Source organism: Squalius cephalus, assembly GCF_949319135.1.
Source record: "Squalius cephalus genome assembly, chromosome: 14".
Classification (NCBI taxonomy): domain Eukaryota; kingdom Metazoa; phylum Chordata; class Actinopteri; order Cypriniformes; family Leuciscidae; genus Squalius; species Squalius cephalus.
This window is the reverse complement of record NC_137135.1, coordinates 14,891,773-14,916,676: the sequence shown is the minus strand read 5'-3', so window position 1 is coordinate 14,916,676 and position 24,904 is coordinate 14,891,773. Positions and strand designations below refer to the sequence as shown.

General features: G+C 39.0%; 1 protein-coding gene across 2 annotated transcripts in view; it reads right to left on the bottom strand.

Moving 5' to 3' along the window:
• Positions 1 to 24,904, bottom strand: part of LOC307171745 (ATP-binding cassette sub-family C member 5) — a 36,854-nt gene that overhangs the window by 3,073 nt on the left and 8,877 nt on the right. For both annotated transcript variants that reach the window (XM_079893537.1, XM_079893538.1), the window contains exons 5-27: positions 22,584 to 22,817; positions 22,089 to 22,262; positions 19,947 to 20,094; positions 16,684 to 16,832; positions 16,475 to 16,582; positions 14,591 to 14,941; positions 13,693 to 13,764; positions 13,168 to 13,292; positions 12,999 to 13,071; positions 12,635 to 12,838; positions 11,412 to 11,537; positions 11,004 to 11,115; positions 9,813 to 9,997; positions 9,095 to 9,241; positions 6,313 to 6,442; positions 6,030 to 6,183; positions 4,777 to 4,905; positions 3,550 to 3,736; positions 3,332 to 3,421; positions 2,750 to 2,942; positions 2,472 to 2,631; positions 1,429 to 1,507; positions 1,233 to 1,346 (exon numbers count right to left, since the gene is read on the bottom strand). In XM_079893537.1, the coding sequence (XP_079749663.1) occupies positions 1,233 to 1,346; positions 1,429 to 1,507; positions 2,472 to 2,631; positions 2,750 to 2,942; positions 3,332 to 3,421; positions 3,550 to 3,736; positions 4,777 to 4,905; positions 6,030 to 6,183; positions 6,313 to 6,442; positions 9,095 to 9,241; positions 9,813 to 9,997; positions 11,004 to 11,115; positions 11,412 to 11,537; positions 12,635 to 12,838; positions 12,999 to 13,071; positions 13,168 to 13,292; positions 13,693 to 13,764; positions 14,591 to 14,941; positions 16,475 to 16,582; positions 16,684 to 16,832; positions 19,947 to 20,094; positions 22,089 to 22,262; positions 22,584 to 22,817 (3,444 nt within the window). The remainder of the gene's footprint in view (positions 1 to 1,232; positions 1,347 to 1,428; positions 1,508 to 2,471; positions 2,632 to 2,749; positions 2,943 to 3,331; positions 3,422 to 3,549; positions 3,737 to 4,776; positions 4,906 to 6,029; positions 6,184 to 6,312; positions 6,443 to 9,094; positions 9,242 to 9,812; positions 9,998 to 11,003; positions 11,116 to 11,411; positions 11,538 to 12,634; positions 12,839 to 12,998; positions 13,072 to 13,167; positions 13,293 to 13,692; positions 13,765 to 14,590; positions 14,942 to 16,474; positions 16,583 to 16,683; positions 16,833 to 19,946; positions 20,095 to 22,088; positions 22,263 to 22,583; positions 22,818 to 24,904) is intronic.

Below are 24,904 nucleotides of genomic sequence, written 5' to 3'. Positions count from 1 at the left end.
TGTTTATTATTTAAACTGTAAAGTTTAAATCAAAGTAAAGTCTGGTTCTCAAACAGGGGTCACTAAGAGACCTCAATTCAAAGAGAGCTTCACAATGACTTTTGATATTTTATTTAGAAAATAAATTTTGAAAATCATTCTAATCCTTATCCAGTAAATCATGAACAACTGTAAGAGTCACATAAATTCATTGGTTAACAAGAACATTCAGTTCCTAAACTTCTGGAATCCTGATGTCGTTATTTTAATTATATATATATATATATTTACAGAATTTACAGAAACAAGGAGTACCAATAGATTAAAATTTTTAATAGTTTTTTTTTTAAATTAGAGTTTTGGTTTCTTCTAATATTGTTGTGGACAATGGAGGATCTTGGAGTCAAAAAGGTTGAGGAACCACTGGTATAATTTTCCCCAGAAGAGGATTATTAAACTGAGCGAACTGCTTAAGTGTCACAGATCAGATGTAATTCCTGATATAATTCCATGTGAACTGTTCTGTACAGACAGTTACAGTTAATGATATCCCTTTCTGATATTATTGCACATTTTGTGCAAAGCTTCCCAGGATTACATGATCAGCAAGTTTAAAAAACAAAAAGAAAGGATTGGATAAAATGTTATACTAGCCAGAGTCATTCACTGTCTGCCATGTGGTGGCAATGTTTCATCATTTTACAACAGCTGAGATTCACCAGAATTGTAGATCAGTGCTTCTCAACAGCAGGAGAAAAACAATGATGTGAATTATATACTGCAACAAATCATATAATCAAATAGAGTTAGGGCAGCAAAATAAACCGGCTTATCAATTTTAAAGTGTAAAACTGTTTGGTTGACAACATTCTTCAAAATATGTTATCTTATGTTCCACAGAAGAAAGAAAGTCATAAAAGTTTGGAACGACATGAGGGTGAGAAACTGATGACATAATTTTCATTTTTGGGTGCATGTATGCCACCACACAAGAAAATGAAAAGAAAATGCGTCACTAAATATGGGATCACTTGAAAAGAAGATAAACATGGCTTGAGCCAACCACAATGTGTTTTGTGACAACATGTTGGTGATAAGAACTTATCACCTCAGATCATCACAATATAGTTCCTGGTAATACTAATGCATTTTAAACATGTTCGTTTGCTTCTGCATGACCAATTGGTAGTTTATTAAAGAGCAGAGCTGAGAAGAAGTGTTCAGGAGATAATCCAGTTAATCCTAACAGTTACCTTGCTGTGTCTTAGAAGAGCTCTGGCCACACATAGAAGTTGTCTCTCTCCCACTGAGAAGTTCTCTCCATTATCGGTCACCTCTGAATGTAGTGAATTGGGCAACTGGTTAACCTGAAACCAAATCAACACATTACAACCTCTAAGGCACAGCTACTCAAAGAAAATAATTCCAAAACCTCCAGCTCTTACTCACCATGTCCTTAATGTGCGTTTTCTCCAGTGCTTCCCAGATCTGTGCATCAGTATAGTGATCCCAAGGATCCAGATTTGATCTGAAGTTGAGATAAGCAACTTAGTCCACATGGTCAACATAAACTGACCCTGGTCTTACTGTGCACGATTCATCAAGTGCGTGTTATTCCAAAGAAAAAAAAAATGCTTCTCTTGGCAATCTTTCGTCAAAACATAATTATTTGCAGATTTTGCTCAACTTCTGAAATTACTTAGGCCCTGTAAACAGCTGGTATTAAGATGTGTTTTGGTCGATAGGATCACAAGTGGACGACACAAAATACAGACATAAGCAGACATATTTTAGGGTTCTAAAATGTTTTGAGCTTGTCCACATTTGACCACTTCCAGAGGGAGTTGAAAACACATTAGACCGGACTGCTTTCGTATTGTAAACGTTCATGTGGTTGAATATGTTTGAACAGCCACAAAAGATCTCCTACTCTCCGCCTACTGACCTAACTCGTAAACATTATGGGAAGCGCGCTTGCCAGACGGGATTTAAACTGTGCACAATGTTCTTCCTCATTTCTAACATTCCTGATCTTATGGCTGTCAGATCAGAAACTAAATCTGCTGTTCTCCGTGTCTTTTTCTGTCGTCTTCGGTGCGTTCATATGTAAATTGTGTGAGCTTATTTTTTCCTTTAGATCAAAAGATCTGAAAAAACACATACATTTACCCGCCCATAGACCCTCTCCTTGTAGAATTCAGGACAGAAGTGGTTGAAAGTGGACAAAAGAGACGGATTAAAACACCAGGTGTAAACAGGAATGTCTCTCCCTCGTCTACTTGTGATCCGACCGAACAAAACGCATCTTAACACGAGGTGTAAACAGAGCCTTTGTTTTGGCCCTCCATTCTGCTATGCAATGCCCACTTTTTCACAATCTGATCAATTCCACGTGGATAAAATGTAGTGTAACTTTCACACTGAAGGAAGTGAACTGCAGGACTTCAGCTGAAAGCACATGGCTAGTTTTAGTAAAGTGACGTGGAGCGTACCTGACAGTACCAATGAAAAGAACCGGCTCTTGGGGGATGACTGACAGCTTGCTCCTCAAGTCCTCCAGACCAATGTGAGCGATGTTGACACCATCAATGATGATTGATCCACAGCTGAGCTCCACTAGTCTGAAGAGTGCAACACCCAGTGAAGATTTCCCTGAAAAAACAACCAACCTGTGTCACAATCTATTTCCTCCACCAGTAATATGACTCGCAGTACAGATGAACACAAACAGCATCTGATAGGATAAAAAAAGTCACGTAGACAAGTGTACCTGAGCCCGTTCTGCCAACTATCCCTACGGTCTCCTCTGGAAGAACGCTAAAGGAGAGATTCTTCAGAACCAGAGGAAGGCCATCCCGATATCGCATTTCTACATTCTGGAAGGTGATTCGTCCACCCGATGGCCAGCTGGAAGCGGGAGCGGAGGATCCGGCAATCTGTCGAGGACCTTCGCTTTCCAGGTTCTGAGTAAATAAATGGTATAACGTTTATACTTTGTCCTTCAGAACTCAGTGAGACTGAGTTATTGGCTTCATTAATCACTGTAAAATGCTCTCCGCCACTTGGGCGGCAGCTAAGACAGCTGTACTGTTCTGCTTTGATAAAAGTCTCCTGAAACAAGCTGTGTCATAAGCTATGATGTTCTGGCTGGCAATAAACGCATCCCATGAAGCCTGCTGAGCGGCATGTAGCAGACTCACTATGCGGCACACTGACCGCTGGGCTCAGCGGCCTGTGCAAAGTAAAGAGCTGTTGTCTTGTGTCAGAGCTGTGTCAGTTGAATAAAAAATGGTCTGTCCCTTTCTATTTGCCATCGACACAACCAGCGCGCATGTGTCACAGATGCTTCTACCTTTATGTAATGATTGATCCGCTCCACTGAGGTAAATCGGGCTTCGGTTTCAGAAAGGAGCCTCACGGTGAACTGAAACAGGCCAGTCAGCTGGATATGGGAAGGGAAAGAAAATGGACAATGAATAACAATTATGAGCAATAGTAAGCAATGCTAAGCAGCGGCCCTGCCCTACAAGCTTCCAAGACGTCCCCAAATCGGCAGTGAGAGCAGCGCACCTGTACAGCGTAGGAGATGGCCAGGCCCGCGTAGGCAGGGGGAATGTTGCCGTGCATTAAGACGATGAGGAGGGCTATAGTGGTGATGAGAGAAATACTGATGAGATCCAGACGAACAGCCAGCCAACGCATAGCACAGCTGAACAGATAGTGACACGCTTGGTTTGTGTCAAGCAGAGCTTGATTCCTGGTGGAATAGAACAGATAGTTAGCTAAAGTCCTCATTTTGTAATTTTATTCATAACATACTTTGAATATTGTATATATGTATAATACATCTACATATATAATTTGTGGTCAGTTTTTAATATTTTTGAAAGATGTTTATAATTCCCACCAAGGCTGCATTTATTTGATCAAAAAATACAGTAATATTGTTAAATATTATTACAATTTAAAATAACTGGTTTCTATTTGAATATATTTTAAGTTTATGTTATTATTTCTGTGACGCAAAGCTGAAATTCCAGCATCATTAGTCTTCAGTGTCACATGATCCTTCAGAAATTATTCTAATATGCTGATTTGCTGCTCAAGAAACATTTCTGATTACTATCAATGTTGAAAACAGTTGTGCTGCTTAATATTTTGTGGAAACCGTGATAGATTTTTTTTTCAGGATTCTTAAAACACATACAATATTACTTATGAAGCATTATTTCATTGGGTTTTCAGTACAGTGACACCCAATTTTACATTTCTTTCACTTTATGTGTGTAGGATGAACATTTAGTCAAATTCAGGTGGAAATCCAAAATATGCCCCAAAGTGGAAGGGATTAATGAATAGAAAGTTCAAAAGAACAGCATTTATCTGAAATAGAAATCTTTTGTAACATTATAAATGTCTTTACCATCACTTTTGATCAATTTAATGTGTCCTTGCTGAAAAGTATTAATTTCTTAAATAATAATAATAAAAAAAATCTTACTGACACCAAACATTTGAGCGGTAGCATATATATGCATTCATTAAGTACATTCGTGTATACCTGTAACCTTCATTACAATACAAAGCAATTAGTTCCAGTCCTCAAATTTGATTGGTCTTTGATTTTTCATTATTATCTTATGCAATGACATTTGTGAGTGTGACTTTTTGAAATTTGAGAATACCTTGGGGCCATGGTACATAAAGACCTCAAGTAAAGTTTCCCCAGCATAACTTCAGCGTTTCAGTGAAAAGTTCTGCAAGGTCATGGAGGACATTATGATGTCTGAATATTACCTGTGTATGAAGTCAGCTCCCCTGCCGTAAGCATAGATAGTGGACAGTCCTTGCAGACTGCTGGTGATATGAGAGGTGAAAGGGGATTGGCTGATATTTTCCAGGCGCTTCAGCTCACGAATGAGAACCCTTTGGGTAAAAAGGACAATCGGAAAAGTACATTTATTTATTTATTTATATATATATTTTCAGTCCCTGACAAAAAGTCACCCAGTCATGGAATATGAGCAGCGATATACGGCTGAGTTTTGATCAAAGCTCTGGCTCATCTCATCTGCTTATCTTTGTGGCTCACAGAACTGCCTGTGATGTGACAGGTTAGTGGCGAGATGGAGGCCCACAGGGGACAATAATAGTGAGACTGAGGGGATCTTCCTGGCTGAGCTGCAGTCCTTTCTGGCTTCTGGACTGATTTATACGGGGCTTTACGAGGCCTTTCACACGTCAGCGCTATCGCAGACAGGACAGCAGAGTCTATCTGCAGTGTGAGGCAGAGGCAGAGGCCATTACTGATGAAAAACTAGCCTAATTTTAGCTTGTAAGTGCATATATAAAAAAGGCATGGCTTGTGAATAATGTCAGTAATGAATTATACTTTTCTTAAAAAGAGGCCATGTGAATGAGGACAAACCTGCCCTTGATACGCAAGACAGATTCTTTGAAAACACATGCATGAGGGTGGTTCTGTTGTCTTTTTAGAGCAAAATCACACACCTGAACACATTTCACTTCAAAGAGAGAAACAAATTTTGTATCACAATGGCCAGAACTAGTGGTCAGTATAAAGATTTGAGAGGTACATAAAATTGCTGACATATTTAAACATAAAAAATGGTCAAATATTATGTAAAATATGTTTAGAAATTCCAGCAATTTTATGTACCTCTCAAAAATCTTTATATATAAACATATTTTATTATATTTATACACAATTATTTTAGTTTCTATTTTCTTAAAGGGATAGTTCAACCAAAAAAATCTAAATTCTGTCATTAATTACTCACCGTCATGTCGTTCCGAAAGTCTTACGGGTTAGGAACGACATGAGGGTGAGTAATTAATGACAGAACTAAACCTTTAATACATACGAATAAATTCAGATTTTTTATTAAATTATTAATAAAAATAATCAAATGAATATATAGAAAAAGTTAATTTTCTTATCTACATCATTTTTGGCAGATTTAGCCTGATTACCAGTCTTTCACACAGCTCAACTATCGGCTTCTTTGAATAAATCTGATAGATCAAACCTGGAGATTCGGTTGACAATGAAGAGGAACGCCCCTAAAGGAATGATGGAGAACAGGAACCACGGAAACACAATGCCAACCATTGCCAGGCAGAACAGCACTAGTGTCACATTCTGGAGCAGCATTTCGGCTTGCATAGCCAGCCTCACGTCAACTGTGCAAAGAGGAAGAATAGAGAGCCAACGTGTGAGAGAGCGAGACATCAAAACTCTTTGAGACGCCCCCGTCATCCCGCATTTGAAAAGGATTTGTGAACTGAGAAAGAGAGAGAGCGGTTCCTCACCCTCATCCATGTCCTTGGAGAATCGGTTGAGAATGCGTCCCAGGGGTGTTGTGTCGAAAAAGCGCATGGGGCTCAGAAGTAGAGTCTTAAATAGTTTATCATGCAGAACCGAGGCTGCCCGCACAGTGCACTGCAACAACAACAACACCACCACACACACAACAGTGTTAATAATGCATGAACACAGCAAAAATGCTAATAAATGGGCCGGTGATTTAAAAAACCTATAAAATGCTTTAGTTAGGGTCTACAATGCAAATAAACAGGTCAGGGATGTAAATAAACATTTAAACAGCCATAATAGCTAGATTATATGAAGGGAAACCTTGGCAAGCACACAGAAATGCTTTTGCCTGAGCTCTGCGAGGTCCAGACGAGACATTACACTGGAAGTGACCAATACTGCTCGAGTCTGACAACACTAACCAAAGATCAATCAACTTCAGCCACAGTAAAATAGGGGAATTTCTTTGTTAACAGATATACGGTATGCTGGTATATATAAAAAAACTTTGTAGAACAGTAAAAGGTTTAAAGGGATAGTTCACCCAAAAATTACAATTCTGTCATTAACTATTCACCCTCATGTCGTTCAAAACCTGTAAGACGTTCATCTTCTGAACACAATTGAAGATATTTTGATGAAATCTGAGAGATTTCTGTCCCTTCATTGACAGCTACACAACTACCATTTTAAATCCCCAGAAATGTAGTAAAGACATCATTAAAGTAATCCAAGTGACTCCAGTGGTTCAACCTCAATTTTATAAACCGACTGTAGTGCTTTGTTTGCGTAAAAAACATAATTTACCACTATACCACCGCATATTAGGATCATGATCATTCGGATCAAAATTCAAAGGGCCCAGGACCCACACTCCCCGAGGGTCTCCACCATCACAGGGCCCAGGACAATGTTCACAGTTATTACACCCGATACATCTGGTTAGAAACAATAGATGATTTCAATTAAAGGACAAGAGACCATTTCACCAGCTTTTGTTTTGATGCAACAAATTAAACCGAATTAAATATATACCAAGTACACTTATTTTTTTTTTATAATACGGTAACACTTTATTTTACAGTGTCCTTGATACATATGTTACATGTACTTACCATAGTAATAACAGTAAATTATGCATAATTACATGCAACTAACCCTCAACCAAATCCTAATCCTACCATATCCTTACAGTAAGTACATGTAGTTAATTAATATTACTCAGTACTTATATATATAATTACACTGTAACAATGACACTTTAAAATAAAGTGTAACCCTTTATTTTAAGGTGTCATTGTTACAGTGTAATTATAAATTTAAGTACTGAGTAATATTAATTAACTACATGTCATGTACTTACTATAGGATTAGGACAGGATTAGGGTTTGGTTGAGGGTTAGTTGGATGTAATAATGCATAATTTACTGTTATTACTATGGTAAGTACAGTACATGTAACAAGAACACTGTAAAATAAAGATACCAAGATTTCTTTTGATCATGTGACACTGAAGACTGGAGTAATGGCTTCTGAAAATTCCGCGTTGCCATCACATGAATACATCATTATTTTAAAAAATATATATATTTGAATAGAAAGTAGTTATTTTAAATGGTAATATTTCACAATATTACTGTTTTTTACTGTATTGTTGATCAAATAAACACAGCCTTGTTGAGCATTCGAGACTTCTTTCAAAGTCATTAAAAAATCTTACTGACCCAAAAGATTTAAACAATAGTGTATGACAAATAAATTTAATATATGAATAAAATCATTTTAAGTCAGGGGGAAATAAAGTGGTTGGGATTGCTGTGCAGTGCGTCAGAAATAGAAAGCAGGCATCATCAACAGTAGACGCACTTAGACATGCCGCTCCGCAAAGGGCACTTCTCATGAAAACAGCTTCTTTAATTAGAATGAAAGCGGTCTAGTTTAGGCACATTCCACAGATATCCAGTGTAGTCATGACGTTACCCCCAGCACTATCTAACACGATCTAACACACAAATGAGGCGTAGTAAATGATGAACGTCATCACTGCCCTGAGGTAGAACTGCAGCACATATAAACACATGGTTGCATAAGTACAGATATTCTCACATACATGCCTTCAGAACAAAATTCCTCATGTTATGCTTATGCAAGTACATTTGGATTTAATGGTTTCTGGCACAAGGGGACAAATTCATTCCAGTAATAGAATATGTAAAGTTCCCAAATTTGCTATCTTACCTTCGGGTAAAAGAGATTAGCCATCATCGAGGAATTAGTGAATACAAGTGGCACACAATTACACAGACACATAACCTCTCTAATGTGCTGTCGGGTCTGCTTAATGGGGAAGGGGGCACAGGGTCCTGATGGGACACGCACACACAACCCCTCCAGCTCAAAGTCAAGACACTGGACAGATAAATGGATTTAGCCTGGAGGCAATTTCAATTAAACCGCAGAAAAAAATGAAGGAGACAGAAAGTGGACACTTGCCAATGTCATGGATTGCAGAGCAAGGATTTAGTGTGAAAATTAAACTGAAACCATACCATATCAATAACATATCGGTTTCGCTGTGGGAAAAAGGCATTAATTGCGATTCCCCCCATGACAGATTAACCTGGCACTCTCAGGTAGATTCAGGCAGTGATGAATAGTACATGAGCAAAGAGGAAATGCATCTGCCTAAGGACACAAGCGTTTGATGAAAAATTCAGCAGGAAGCCTGAACAGAGGAATCTCGTGCGCTAACTTCGCTGACAATAAACTCCAGATTACCTTGACGAACACCAGCCCTCGCACGGTCTTCAGGAAGAGCGCTGCCCCCATGGATAAGACGTACACCCTGGAGTAGTACTGCATGTGCGGATTCAGCCGCATGCTATCGCTCTCGGCGGTCTCGTTCCCCTGCAGCAGCGAGGAATTCTGCAGGGACAAACGAACATTACCTTGGAAACATGATCCTTCCCTAGAGATTCCCAACATACAAGCTGAACTGTGTGCACCAGTCCCAGTCTCAATTATTTTACAGAATGCGAGTTAACGGCAACATCTGTTGCCGTGATTGTCCCTCTGAGTAAATCGTGTGGAGTCTGGCACTTCTAATTAGTTTCGGGATTGATGTTCATTTCAGCTGAGCACCAAAAGTCGGTGATTCAAGCTGGTGTTGCCTTGCCTTAAAGGAATAATTCACTCAAAAAGGAAAATTGTCATCATTGTTTCACCATTATGGCGTTTCTAAACCTGTAAAGACTTACTTTCTTCTATGAAACTCTGAAGAGTGTGAGCAAGTACGAACCAAGGAAACTAATTATTCTTTTGAGTCAGATCTTTCCAGTGCATTGGTTGGTTAATTAATTCACACTGATCAGAAATTCTCAGTTTGTTTTTCACAGAAGAAAGAGTCATGCAGGTGAGCAACTGATGACAGAGTTCTTATTGTTGGCTGAACAATCCCTTTAAATGGCAGAAAGTCAAAGCAGTGAGATTGGTTTACCCCGCTGCCCTGCCTGATCCAGTGACTCAGCCACCAGTTGCTGAAGGCGATACTGCCTGTGGTGAAGAGGAAGAGGAGGATGTTCACAATGAAGGCCAGAGGGCCTCCGGCAGCCTTGATGTAAGCAGCATACACTGGCCAGGCCACGGCCCCGGTCCCCTTTTCCTCCGCCTGCATGAGCTGCTCTGTGAGGTGCACATCAAACAACAGAAAGAGACTGAGAAGAACAACAAAGGAGTGTGACTCATCCACCAATATTAGCTCAGCTAAACTCAGACTGTTGTTCTCAGATTAAACCAGTGCTTCTCAACTGCTAGGCCACGACCCCAAGATAGGTCACACGTTGGCTAGCCAAACATCTGAACAAACTACAAAAGATCAATTTATTTGCTGGGTGGTTTATATTTAGTATAACAGTCATGGGATGTTTGTATCAACTAGGCTTGTGTTTGCATCATTTCAGATCAGCGAATGTGAGCGAGATTTGGTTTAAAAGTTTGAGCGTCTGTGTTTTCTCTCGAAGGACAAAAATTAGTTACTTGCGGCTAAGGGTGTGTTTGCACGACACCATTTTCAACTGAAAAAAGGAAACTTTTTATACGTTTTGGACAGTCATTTACACGACAATTGCGTTTTGATGGCCTGAAAACGCAAGACTGTGAAAACGGGTTTCATAGTGCAAGGTTTATTGACCGTGTAAACAACAAAAACGGGCGACGTCATGCTTACGCGTATTACATGTTCACGCATGCGTATTGGTGTTTCTTGATAAAGTGACATCGACAACTACTGGCCTGGCATGCATAATACAGCCTTTTTAGTTATTTGCACAGATCAGTGAGAACGGGGATCGGTTTTAGTACATCGTTGTAGAGTAAACGTGTCACATTTTTTTCTATTCATGGTCACGTTATGTTAATGTATTTTTGTTAACTGCCAATTTAAAGTACATTTTTAATGATTAACATATAATATTCATATAAACATTTATAATAACATATTATTAACATATATTGTATACATTAATAAATCTGCATATACAGGTTTTTTTTGCTATTTTCAACGTTTGACTCCAAAGTAATTTCTTGTTACTTTTTTGTACTGGTAATGGGTTGATGGTGTCACCACTTGAAATGCAATGTAGATTCAATGCAAACCCAGCTGAGAAGTGCTGGATTAAACAACTCTCACCTCCTTTATTGCTCTCGGCGTGCGGCTTGGCTGCATCATTGACATGAAGGGACCGCGGGCTGCTCTCCTCCTCTGCCCTCTGCTTGTTTATCAGGTTCTTCTTCACCAGGTTCTGGATGACAGATGAACAGAATAAAGAGAAAGAGCGAGACCTGGTAAAGAGCAACCCGCAACTGAATCCGCCAGAACAATGGCTGTTGGGTCATTAATACAGAGATCAGTGACAATGTCCCTCGGCTGTTACTCCCACAGATCAATTCACTAATAAATTACAAAAACACAGCGTAAATTAACATTTCAAAGCCAGCAGCTCTGCAGCCCGTGGTTCATGAATTTTGCAGTGGGTGATGTAGGATGTTTTGTGAGTGTGTGACCCTGGTGTTTTCCCATAGGCGGCATATCGCATACCTCTTGCTGCACGCTGTTGAAAAGGGCAGCGTAGTCTCGGCCTTTCTCCATCAGCTGGGTGTGTGTGCCGTGCTCTGCTATCTGGCCGTCCTTCATTAACACCAACTCATCACACTCTGGCAAGTACTGTAGAATAAACACACCCGGGGGAAAGGACATAGAGTGTCATAAAACAGAGTTAGGAGACCTTATGTTACATCTAAGCATAATAATATCATAGAGTAGAAGTATAACAAAATAATAATGATATAAAATAAAATAAAATAATGTGTTGAGGGAAATCTTTATGTCTTTAATATTTTTAATAGGGATGACATATTGATATTATCAGTTATCAGCTAATATTAGACATTTTTTATGTATTAGTAACAGTCAATATTGGATTTATAGTTGAATTTTAAATTGTGCAGCTCATTTCCTCTATTTGTTACCTTTTCGTCATCTAATGCTCACTTAAAACTAATTTAAGTAATCTTTAGCAAAAAAAATATATATAATTTTATAGCATTTAAAATGTTTAATTTTAATTTTTAATGTTTAATTTTGTACATTTTATTTAGACAAAACAGAACCGAATTTAAATATGTGCCATGTATCAGTTAGCGGCAGTGTTATTGTTAACTGAAATGATTAAAATAATCGTTTTTGTTCATTGAAATAAAGCTGAAATATAATAAAACATGTTTTTTAAATTAACTTAAAATTAAAAACAATTAAACAAAGAAAATTAGAAATGTTTCCTTGGCAACTAACTGAAATAAAATAAGTTTAAGATAAAGTACTAAAATGATTAAAACAAAAACTGAAATAAAAATGCTACTAAAAGCTAAATATGATTTTTTTTTTTATCACAAGGGCACGTAAACTTACTAAACTAACATTTTGTTCAACTAAAATAAAAATGAATGGTATATAAATAATACAATATAAAATTGTATTCATATTAAATAAACAAACAGGCTTATTGGTATTGGCTTAAATAAATATTTAATAAATAAATAAATCTTTTATAAGAGGAAAAAGGCATGCTGTATTAGTGGCTGAAAGGATTACCTAACAACGGCCTTCACAATAAAGCACTGCCTCTCATATGAACCACATTCGATTCAAAAACGTATATATTCTCAGTGGAACTTGGTGGACGAGTGCGACGCCACCTGTCCCAGTCTGCGATACGTCTATGCTCTCTCGCTGTACATCACGTGTATTCATAAGCCTCTTGCCTGCAGTTGGTGCGTGACGAAGATGACAGTCCTGCCCTTGGCAGCGGGGCGGATGGCGCTGTGGAATAGGTGTGAGCCCACACGAGTGTCTACGGCGCTGAGGGGGTCATCGAGCAGAAGGATGGGTCTCTCGCTGTACAGCGCACGTGCCAGACTCACTCTCTGCCGCTGGCCGCCGCTCAGGTTGGCTCCTCTCTCTCCTATCTACAGCAGATAACTCAATTACAGCCACAGTCATGATTATACACCATTTGTTCAAGGCTATTTACAATTGAAAAAGTAATATGGATATCATACAAGTGGGATTTGCACGACCTTGTACTTTGATTGTGTTTGGACAGAGATTATATTAGGAGCATTATACCTCGGTCATATCGCCATATGGTAGCTCAGTAATGTCAGGGAATAAACAGCATGCCTCCAGAACAGCATTGTACCTGGTGAGAGATGAGCACAAAACTTGTTTAATTTTAGAAGAAAGGCCCAAGTCATTTGTATGCACAACTTACATTTGCATGGATAAAGCTCCTTACTTTTCCTCAACATATTGTTTTCCAAACAGGATGTTCTCCCTGAGGGAATCGTTGAGGATCCAAGCCTGTTGAGCAACATATGCGAATCCTCCATTTACAGCTACTGAGCCGCCGAGAAGGGTCATCTAGACAGAAGGCGAAGAATCAAACCTATACATCTGCTTTCACCCTGCTGAGAAGACCAGCTGGTTTATGTCCAGGCTGGTTGATGATGGTTAAAGGGGTGGTTATAAAAAATAAACGTTTTTCCATTATTTACTCTAATTCCGTGCCAAACCCATATGCTGTTATTTTCTCAGTAGAACTCATAAGGTGAAATGCTTCTCTTTTCTGTAAAACAACAGCTGTCAAGCTCCAAAAAAAGTTTAAAAGAACAGCATTTATTTGAATCTTGTAACTCCTTAAATGTCATTACTGACTACTTTGATCAATTTAACTCATCCTTGCTGAATAAAAGTATTCATTAAAAAAAAAAAAAAAAGTCCGACCCCACACTTTTGAATGGTAGTGCATGTAATTTCTCACCTGTCCCAGGAGAGCAGATAACAGTGAGCTCTTTCCACTGCCGACTCCACCACAAACCCCCACCAGTGAGCCCTGCGCAGAAAGCAGGCCGTCAAATCACGTCAAAATTATGTGAAAATAGAGTGAGTTTAATTAAAGTTCTGAAAAACTACAGCAGCCCTCTATTGAGTTTTCTTGCAGGCAAGGTTTGAGCCGCCCATGAAAAGCCGCCCATTTTTTTGTAAATTTGGAGTGCTGTCAGTACAGAGAACAACGACAAAAATTGGTGTTGCCTACACCGAGTTATCCTCTTTTTAAAATTTGCACCCTGTTGACTTCAATGGGGCCAGTTTTAAACCTGCTTTTAGCCTCTTAACATCCTTGATGTGTCATTACAAGTGCCCAGCCATGTTGAGTGATTCCTTCAGAGTGAACGCGGGTCAATCTGACTGCAGTAGATGTGAAAGATATGAATAAAAGTGATGTTAATTCAGCCAGCGCACATACCTGTATTTTCTTCCTGTTTTCGGTCGAAGTCCATAGTAATCGATTGTCGAGTTCACGCGCGTGATGTATGTGCGCTGGCTGAATTAACATCACTTTTATTAATATCTTTCACATCTACTGCAGTCAGATTCACCCGTGTTCACTCTGAAGGAATCACTCAACATGGCTGGGCACTTGTAATGACACATCAAGGATGTTAAGAGGCTAAAAGCAGGTTTAAAACTGGCCCCATTGAAGTCAACAGGGTGCAAATTTTAAAAAGAGGATAACACGGTGTAGGCAACACCGATTTTTGTCTTGTTCTCTGTACTAACAGCACTCCAAATTTACAAAAAAATGAGCTCAATGTTAAAATTGACCGGAGTTCTCCTTTAATGAAGTTGAAAGATGTGCAGATGACCTATGACAGTACCTTGCGGATGCTCAGGTCTATGCGGTGCAGGGTTTTGTGCAGCGGCGGTCGGATGCTCTGGGATGAGGAGATGGTGCTCTGTGGGCTCTCCTGCTCCATGTGTGTGAGAAGGTGCTCTGCGTTGGGTTCCTCACTCTTTCCTTTACTCTCCTCTGTGCTGATGTACAAGCTCAGTTTCTCCCTCCTCAAAAGCCTCCTCATTCCTCCTCTTTTCTGCTGAACTCGGCTCTTTTTCCCCTGTGAGCCGCAGGTCTTCTCCCAGGCCAGTGTGGCATCTTTAAACTCCACCGCATTATAGGGATCTTCCGTTTTGACCGAGATCAGCTCCCTATCCTCCTTCAAGAAGAGCTTCTGTGGGCAAAAGCGGAGGCATTAACACCGGGAACATCAAACTTGTTTGGTAAACAACACTTTGAAGGAATAGTTGTCCCATAAGAAAAATTCTGGGTCACACTTCAGATTAGGGTCCAATTTTCACTATTAACAATGGCTTTTGCCTCAGTAAACTTCTAATTACTTCTTATTAATAGTTAGTAAGGTAGTTGTTAATAGGTATTGGGTCGGATTAAGGGATGTAGAATCTGGTCCTGCAGAATAAGGCATTAATATGTGCTTTATAAGTATTAATAAACAGCCAATATCGTAGTAATATGCATGCTAATAAGAAACTAGTTAATAGTGAGAATTAAACCCTAAACTAAAGTGTTACCAAATTCTGTCATTATTTACTCACCATCATGTTGTTTGAACATGAAATTCTGTGAACACAAAAGTAGAAATGCTGCAGAATGTCCAGTCTGCTCTACCATGAAAGTGAATAGAGCGCACAAACATAGCATAAAAGTAGTCCAGTGCCACGATTTAGAGTGAATTTGAGCATGATTGAGGTTTGAGAACTACAGTAGAGGTGATGATTTTTAAGCTTGATGTATGAAATAAATAGTTTTGAAAGGGAAAAGTTTACCTAATATGTCTAAGTAAGATGATATTTAAATGCTTGGTTTTATGATCAAAGCTCTGTAGTTTTTAATGGGGGGGGGGGGGTATAACGTAATACAAAATAATGATGATTGCGAGATAAACAAAACGTTCCTCAAAAGCCTGATCGACCATATTTGATACTCACATTTTAACATGATTTTTTTCAAAAAAATAATGTTGGATAATCAAGTTGCACAAATCCAGTGAGTGTTCATCTTGAGCAAATGTATTCTTACATTTGATTTATAAGTATCAGTAAAAGACACTTGTATCACAATCTAAAAGTGGACGTTTTTAGAATTATATTAAATTACAATTAAAAGCACTTTCACTTGTTAAAAAAGTATGAGCTATCAATCAGGTGACAGAAAGCATGCAACAGATTGTGTACAATGTGGGGGCAGATACGAGCAACCCACACATCACTGATCTGTAATTCACACATCACCATCATAGACACACATGCATATTGGCACGTCTCCTTTTTGAGAGTTTGAGATTTGTTGATGCGTTATTCCAGCGCAGAAGTTGAGAATAAAAATGCGACTGTTTTGGTCTAATGCAACAATCCCACCTCCGTGTATTTTTGATAGCTCGAATATCTACAACAACAGTTTTTCAGCAAAGTTTTGATCATGTTGATAATTTAGAGGCCTTAGAAATTTGTGTATAAAATATGATACAATAGGCTTTATAGGGTTAAATAAAAAAAATTTGTGTCATTTTTGGAGTCCCACTCCCTATTTATTTCATTTTACTGGAGAAGAGCCACCTGGATGTTCTTCAAAATGTATCTTTTGTGTTCCACTGAAAGTAATTAATGTTTGGAAAAACATGAGGGCGAGTAAATCATGGCAGATCAGTCATTTCTGGTTCTTATGTGGATGTGGATGTGTTTTTGACCTGAAATCGTTTCACAGCCACGGAGCCCTCGGATAAAGCACGCACTGCCAAGGGCGTGACCTTTAGGGCAAAGGTCATGGAGTTGAAAACAGCAACAACGGTGAAGGCCTGCGCGTTGTGACAGAAATGAAAACAGGTCTCTGTGAGTTCAAGTTCGCTGTTGTTTAGGAGTCTCGGATAGAAAGCGAAAAGCAGAAATATGGCTTAACCTGTGCTGCCGTGAGATCATAACCCAGAGCCATGTGAAGAGTGAACGTGCACACGCTGGCTATCACCACCACGACTGGAGCTACGCCCACCGTCAGGCTCTGAACACAGCCGGCCCACTCCAGTATCCTCCTCTCTTCTGATCGGACCTCTGGAGACACAAACAGAGGAGTCGTCAAAGAAGCAAGAGAACAGTTTTCTGTCAGGCTTTGAGATTGACAACAAGTGTGACTATCAAATTGCCCTGGGCTCTGTTGCATAAACTGCTTAGAATAGTCTCCCTCTCCTTTTGTCAATCTATGGCCACACAATACCTTATTGTGTGACAGGAAAATGTATAATAATAATAAAAAATAACAATTATACACAATTAATACAAATAACTGGACTTATTTCAGTCCAAAACATTTCCATTTTGCATTTTTCTAATAATGAGTGTTCAAATTGAGTGAAAAATTGTAAAACATTTCATTGATGAATTTTTGTTAAAGGGATAGTTCGGCCAAAAATGATATTTAACCCATGATTTACTCACCCTCAAGCCGTTCGACACGTATATGTCAATCTTTTTTCAGACGAACACATTTTCAGTTATTTTAGAAAATGTCTTAGATCTTTCAGTGGTTATAATGTGAAGCTATGGGGTCCACCTCCTTCAAGTCCCAAAATGTGCATGCATCCTTCACAAAAGTAATCCATCCGGCTCCAGGGGGATAAACGAAGGCCTTCTGAGGGTAATCTGTGCGGTTTTGTAGTAAAAATATACATATTTAAAACTTTATAAACGAAAATAACTGGCTTCCGGCAGCGGTCGACGCGCGTTCACAGGAGATGGATGCTGGCGTATGACGTAGGATGTAGCGTAGGAAGCGTCGTGACGTAGAACGAACGTAGAGTTTTGTTTTGCTCTGCTCTCTGGCTGCGCTGTCACGTTCGTTCTACGTTACGTCCCACATTTTGGGACTTGAAGGAACCACTGAAACCACTGAAAGATCTAAGACATTTTCTTAAATAACTGAAAATGTGTTCGTCTGAAAAAAGATTGACATATGGATCTCGAACGGCTTGAAGGTGAGTAAATCATGGGTTAAATATCATTTTTGGCTGAACTATCCCTTTAACTTTATGCCAAATGCCTCAATGACATGACAGACATGTGACAGACATTAGTGTCCGATTACACAGAAAGTGTTGTTTTTCATTGTAAACATGCTAGACGGCATCTTTAAAGGTGCAGTAAGCGATATCTGAGAAACGCTATTGAAAGTGTATCGGACCAAGCACCAAAACACACTTGTAGCCAATCAGCCAATCAACTTATGATGAGGGAGTAGAGATTTGAAGAAAGACTTTGTTTCTCCTTGTCGTTCGTTCATCATGTTCACTTTATTTTTCGCAAAAGCTTTATTTTGCTTTCGCTTCAGCTATGATAAAGAGACATCCACTCTCTCATTGAAAGGAGGGGTGTGTTTGTTTGGGTTGATTTCAAATATCAACAGTGTTCAACAATGATTCTCATAAATCGCGTACTGCACCTTTAACCGTAGCGCTCGCGTCTCTAGCATGACACGGCATTTTAAAAACGCTGCATTCACGGTAAAAGAAGTTCAACTTTTTAAAAATGCGTCTCTAGACCTTGCACTTTTTCAGTTCCTCTGACCTACATCTTGCGTTTTTAACAGCAGAAACGCATTGAACCGGCCTTAAGGGAGTCAGTTCGGTTATATAATGCATTTGTTATTGTCTCTTGAAACTGAACTGTGTATGAACATAACCATATTTAGTGAAACCTACTGTGTGAATGTAGCCCTATTGTGTTTCTACCCTACAATGTAATTTACAGGAGCCAAACGATGTCCAATCCAGCGGAAACACTGAGAAGTGTGACTGTAACGGAAGACAGATCGTAATCATATATGGGATGTTGCAGTAGATGGGAATGGTGAGGCATTGGACGGTGTCCAAGTGCCCCATTTCACCCTCCTTCTGCTGCACTAATATTTGTCTCCCGACTGCCTGGAAGCTGGCACATTCATTCAGTGCCGCTCTCTGGCCCATGGCCAAAGTGTTTTGCTTCTGGTCTAAACAACCAGAAGCACTGGACGTAATCTCTGAAAACATTGCTGGATCTCTGTAATTCAGATATAGAAAATGTTAATCTATGCAGGTTGTGATATTTTATTCATAAGTGCATGCAAAAAAAAGTGCAGATTTAAGAGAGAAGGCCATGCATCCTTCATTTCTGCTCAGCTACATAACAGGCAATATCTTATGTGAAAATGGATTACTGAAGCAATACGTCCCAGTTTAAAGGTTTAAAAGATCCATTGCCAACATTTGAACATTTAGGACCCAACTTAAAATCTATGAATGCCATTTCTTTTCCATACAACATACAAGGACAGTACAAGCACACATTTTAAGCAAAAAATGATGAATAAATATACTGTTCAAAATGAAGACAATTCATATTTGGTTTATGTTATGAACTACACCTGCGATTACTTGATATTCTTTTACCTATTCTATGATTCAATGATTCAAACATGTTTAAGTGTTTTTGAAAGAAGTCTCTTCTGCTCACCAAGGCTGCATTTATTTGATCAAAAGTACAGTAAAAACATGAATATTGTGAATATTATTGCAATTTTAAAGAACCGTTTTCTATTTTCACGTGTTTTAAAATGCAATTTATTCCTGTGATGTAAATCTAAATTTTCAGCATCATTACTCCAGTCTTCAGTGTCACATGATCTTCAGAAATCATAATAATATGCAGATTTGATGCTCAAGAAACATTTCTTATTATAATCAATGTTGAAAACGGTTGAACAGCATTTATTTGAAACATTATAAATGTCTTTACTGTCATTTTTGATCACTGCATCCTTGCTGACCCCAAACTTTTAAATGGTAGTATACATCCACGTCACCCAAATCGTTATTATCTAACATTCAACAAAGTCAACACACTCCAAAGGCATTATAGAATAAAGAGCGTTAAACGCTTTGTAAGTTAATCTTGAAGCTCAGGGACTCACAGGACATTTCAGTGACTGAGGACCGAGGAAGGACAGAGCCAAGACAGTGGATTAGGAAACTTGAGAATGTTCCTTTGAATGCAGTGTAAAGACACAGAGATGATCCTTTGATTTCCATGGAGACTATGACATCCAAGCGCTCAGAGAAACAGGAAGTGAGCATATAATGATGGTGACTAAGTCAGTGCTACTGTTTGAGTGGGTGCAGTTGAGCGCTGTCTTACTTTGAATGCTGTGGGAAAACGCCGTCTCCCAGCAGTACATCTTAATGAACTTAATACAACCCAGGATCTCGTTCATCAGTCGGACGCGCTGGTCCGTAACCCCCACACACTTCTTACGGAAATACGCTGTCATGCGGGAGGCCAGCATCTGTGGGAATTAATTACGATGTGAAGAACCACCTGTACAGCCAGTCACAAGGTCACAGTGTGTCCTGACTCAAAGGGAAATCCCCAGAGTAAAAACTATTAATGTACGGCACAAAAATGACAGAATGTTCCTTTTTTTTGCTCAAATACATTTTGTGATCTTTTAATGTGGCTCAAATGACATCTAAACTGCTGCTGAATGCATGAAACCCTTTTCCCTGGCATGCTCATCATAACCTCACCATATTTTATAATGTAACTGAATATGACTTCATGTTTTGACCTCATTTTGATTTCCTCCAGTCTTAAACCTTGTCTGGATGGTTTACGCAGGGTTATATAGAATGTATTTATGATCCATGCAAACTCCGCACAGAAAGGACTCCTCGACCCAGGGACCTTCTTGCTGTGAGGCGACAGTGCCACTGAGCCCCAGTGCCGCCAGACAGATAGATTTGTTTGTAATGTTTTAAACACATGCGCAATATGCGTAATGCCAGTTATTACATTTATGCATTTATGAGTTAGATTCTGACTTGACTATACATTTTTTAGCCGTGCTTTTGGTACAACAAACAAGTTACCACTGGATGTTCATATATTTATTCAACAAATTAGAAAGGTATATTGGGGCAGTATCATGAAGACATTTAAAAATCTAATAAGAGGATTTGTATATAGGCAGCGGAGAGATCTGAGTGTTGGAGTAATGTGATTTCTCATTTTAGAGCGAGTTAGCATTCGTGCAGCTGCATTCTGAACTCTTTGTAAAAATCGAATAGAGCAAAAACGTGATAATACTGCAGTTTTAGTAACATTGCTAATATGCTTTTTTAAACTGAGGTCACTGCTGTCAAACATGAATCCTACGATTCTGACCCCATTACTGGCTTTTAGATACGGATCAATAGATGTTCTTCATGTGTCATTAGTGATAACAAGTGCCTCTGCCTTATCTTTGTTTAGCTGTAGAAAGTCCACACTTTTATGCTCTTTATGCAGTCCAGCAGGGTTGAAAAATAATTGTGGGCATCTAGTGCAAGTGAAAGATAGAGTTGCATGTCATCTGCATACTGGTGAAAAGAAATATTATACTAATGGATTAATTAACTGAGTAATTACACCAGCTAAAAAAAAAAGAAGCATGTGTAGGTTAAATAATAGAGGACCCAAAACTGAGCCTTGACGTCAAGATATGATGTAACGCCTGGAGGTGTAGGTTCCTCGCTGCTTAAGTAGGATCTGAACCAGCCTGAGACAGGACCTGATAGACTCGACCCAGTTCTGTCGTCAGGGGTGTAGAATCTCATGATCAACAGTGTCAAAAGCAGCACTCAGATCTAAAAGAAATAGTCCCAAATAACCTGCAGATCGTTTAAAACCTTAATCAAGACTGTTTCTGTGCTGTGGTTTGCCTGGAAGTTTATTGCCATTGAGCTGTATGGACATTATTTTTCAGTTATTTTACCAATAAATGGAAGATTAGAGATCAGTACAACTACTGTAGAGCACAGCAACTAACTACAGCAGAGGCCTAACAATTGCAGTTTAAAAAAAATGTGCGCACAATTCCTTGCTGTAGGGACTGATTAACAATATTCAGGATGTCTGGTAATAAGCACTTCATAACTGTTTTAAGAAATGTAGTCGGTAATAGGTTGAGAGAGCAGCTAGAGGAATTCATACATGATATCACCTGTTTAAATATACTGAGGCTGACAGCTGATTCAAGCATGCTTAATTTTGTTCCTGTTGAAATTTCATTCGGATCGATCGAGGTGTTTACATTAAGTCTTTTCAGTCCAATTGAGCCATCAATCCAATTACAATGATTTTTGCTATCAAACTGCCCTCTAAGAAAACCTGTGTCAAATGTGGGGAAAGGGAATGAAAATGTTATTTGGGCCATATTCAGCTGCATTGTGTGCTAACTTACCCTAAAGGCAGTAAATACATTCAATTCATTACCAAAAGCATTAGATGTGTTTATCTTACCATGGTGGGATAGAAGATGACAAAAATGGCTGATCCCACGAGTGCAGTTGGTCCTAAGAAATAGGTGGTGTATGACAGACCCAGAATTCCAACAAGAGGCCCTCCGGCCAGCAGACAGCCCAATGAGACCGCCTCATACAGACGCTGTCCATCACTGGAGCAAATGTTTACCAGCTGAAAGAGTAACAGTATGAGTCATTCAAAACTAAAACATGCCATTGGCCACCATGCTATATAGCACTCAGACCTCACAAACACAAACCCAATTCGGTTTTAAAGGGCTAAAAGGACACACGAAAGTGGGATAAAACTACACAGAGGACCTGAACCCTCCCATGAAGCCTCTCAGATGTTATTTTTCCTTTACATTGGAGTAAACAAGGCATGACCTGAGAAGCTGTTCTCTCAATGTTGAAATTCTTAGTGGAGAATCTTGTTTACAAAAGTGCTGTTCCTAATGAATAGTTCAGTATTTATTACGAGAATGCAGTTCACCTCTCCCGTGCTGACGTCTTTAGTACTGCGCAGTCGGAGGATCTTCTGGAAGGCAAACGTGAGCGCGGCTCCCCTGAGGCGTGCGGCCGTGCGGTAGTTGACAGCCCACACTAAAGCCAGAGACCAGGAGCGCGTCAGTTCCATGAGGAAAATCCCCCCGACCAAAACCAGCCCGTACAGCAGCTTCACCTCTGAGCTTTGAGAATACTCGAGCAGGGCTCGGACCAGCAGAGCCTGAGAATAACATGGCAAAACAAGGATGCTGAGGGAGGAGACAGGTGTACAAAGAGTTTTTTTATTTTATTATTTGAACAGAATCAAAATTACATAAGGGTACATAAGGGTTTCAGAGGTGATCTTTGAGGTTTTATGGTATCAGAACATCCTCTGAATTCTGCTGGGGTCATGGGATCAAGTACGGCTTAAGGAAAATACAAGAACACACTGAGGTCTTTTTCTTTGACTCGGTCTCAAAATATTTTCATTCAAATTATAATTCAGATCTGGTCCTGGATGTGAAAAATGTATCATGCTTTTCTCAAAAATATTAAGTAGCACAACTTTTTTTTTAACATTGATAATAATAAATGTTTCTTGAGCAGCAAATCATCATATTAGAATGAATTCTGAATGATCATGTGACACTGAAGACTGGAGTAATGATGCTGAAAATTCAGCTTTACCATCACAGGAATAAATGACATTTAAAATGCATCCAATTTTGAATTGTAATATTTCAAAAAACGATAACTGTTTTTACTGTATTTTTGATCAAATAAATGTAGCCTTGGTGCACATAATAGACTTCTTTCAAAAATCTTACAGAACCCAAAATAAGCCAAAAATATTAATATTATTTGAGATATTGACTTAAAGATTTGGGACTGGTGAGGGAATATTTCATTTCTGTTATGAAAAGAGCATTAAAATTTACTGCAAATAAATGAGCGTGCTGCAGAGACAATAGCTGGTCCATGCAACACTAAACAAGTCAACACAAGGAAGTGTGCTATTTTGTAACATGTAATCCCTGATAATGCTATTAAGCGAGTGCTGTCAGGGGCATGTGCGGCCTTGTGTGGGGAAATAAAATTAACAGCAGCGCTCCCAACAGTGTCGCAGTAAGAAACTCCCAGCTATACCAAAATAAATCCCCTCATAGTGAAACTAATAAGATCAAAAATGTGCGTTTTTTTGTTGTTGAGAATTTTTAATCCTAACTCTAAATCACTCTTTGTTGAATAAAGATCTAAGCTCATTTGGCAAGAGAAATAAAGCAGCAGGCAATAACTTGAATAATAGGAATAACATGCCCCCTGGACCATGGAATATCCAGGCACACGTCACAATCCTCTAGATTAACACTAGTTTGAAGTAAGAGAAGGTATGAAAAACCTTTGCTTTCCATTATACATTTAATTTTGAGTCAGCATGAGCTGCAAATATAAATCTCTCAAATTTATCCCTTGAATATAAAACTGTTCGTAACTGTGTGCAGTAGGCTGTTTTCTATGTGAAGCAGGCTTCCACTGCCACACTACATTCGTTATTATGCACAGTCAAAGGCACAGTTCATCCTTAAACGAACTTCCAGTCATTATTTTCTTACCCACATGTCATTACAAACATGTATGACTTGATTTCTTCCATGGGACACACACTAAAAGAATCTTTACATTGATTTTTTTTTTTCATTCAACAAGAATTCATAACGATCGCTGACTGTAACGCTCCCAATAGGAAGTGAGTCACACAAAGATATTACAAAAGAAGACTAGGGATATATCACACAAGTCATAATGACTACTTATATAATGCGTTTTGTCCTTTTGGATCTTGTAGGCCTGTGGACTCTATGAATTATGGTATGCACAAAGTCTGTCAAGATTCTTAAACACTGTCCATTTGTTTAGCATTTATGGGTGAACTATCCCTGCTATTAGACACACCAAGCCGGCGGTCAACCATCAGGCAATGTCGGGCCGTTTTTGAATGTCGGTCGGGCCGTCTGTGAAAGAGAGAACTCTGATTGGGTGTTCAGCTTAGCGAACGAGTCAGTGCACGAGAATAAAAGCAAAAGTGATAAAAGCGAGCAAAGATGTCAAAACGTTCGAATGCACGAATATTTTCATAATGGTCCGACTGGAATAAAGAAAGTGATCAGTGTGATTGATATTCAAAATGGTAAGCGAGCACTGTTTTGTTTACGGTTTGTTTATCTGCAATACTAGTTTCGGTTTCTCTTTTTGAAAGACAGTCGCCTTTAGTCTTTTTGGTGTGTTCAAGCGCAGCTTTTTGGCCGAGACGCAGCCGACAACACA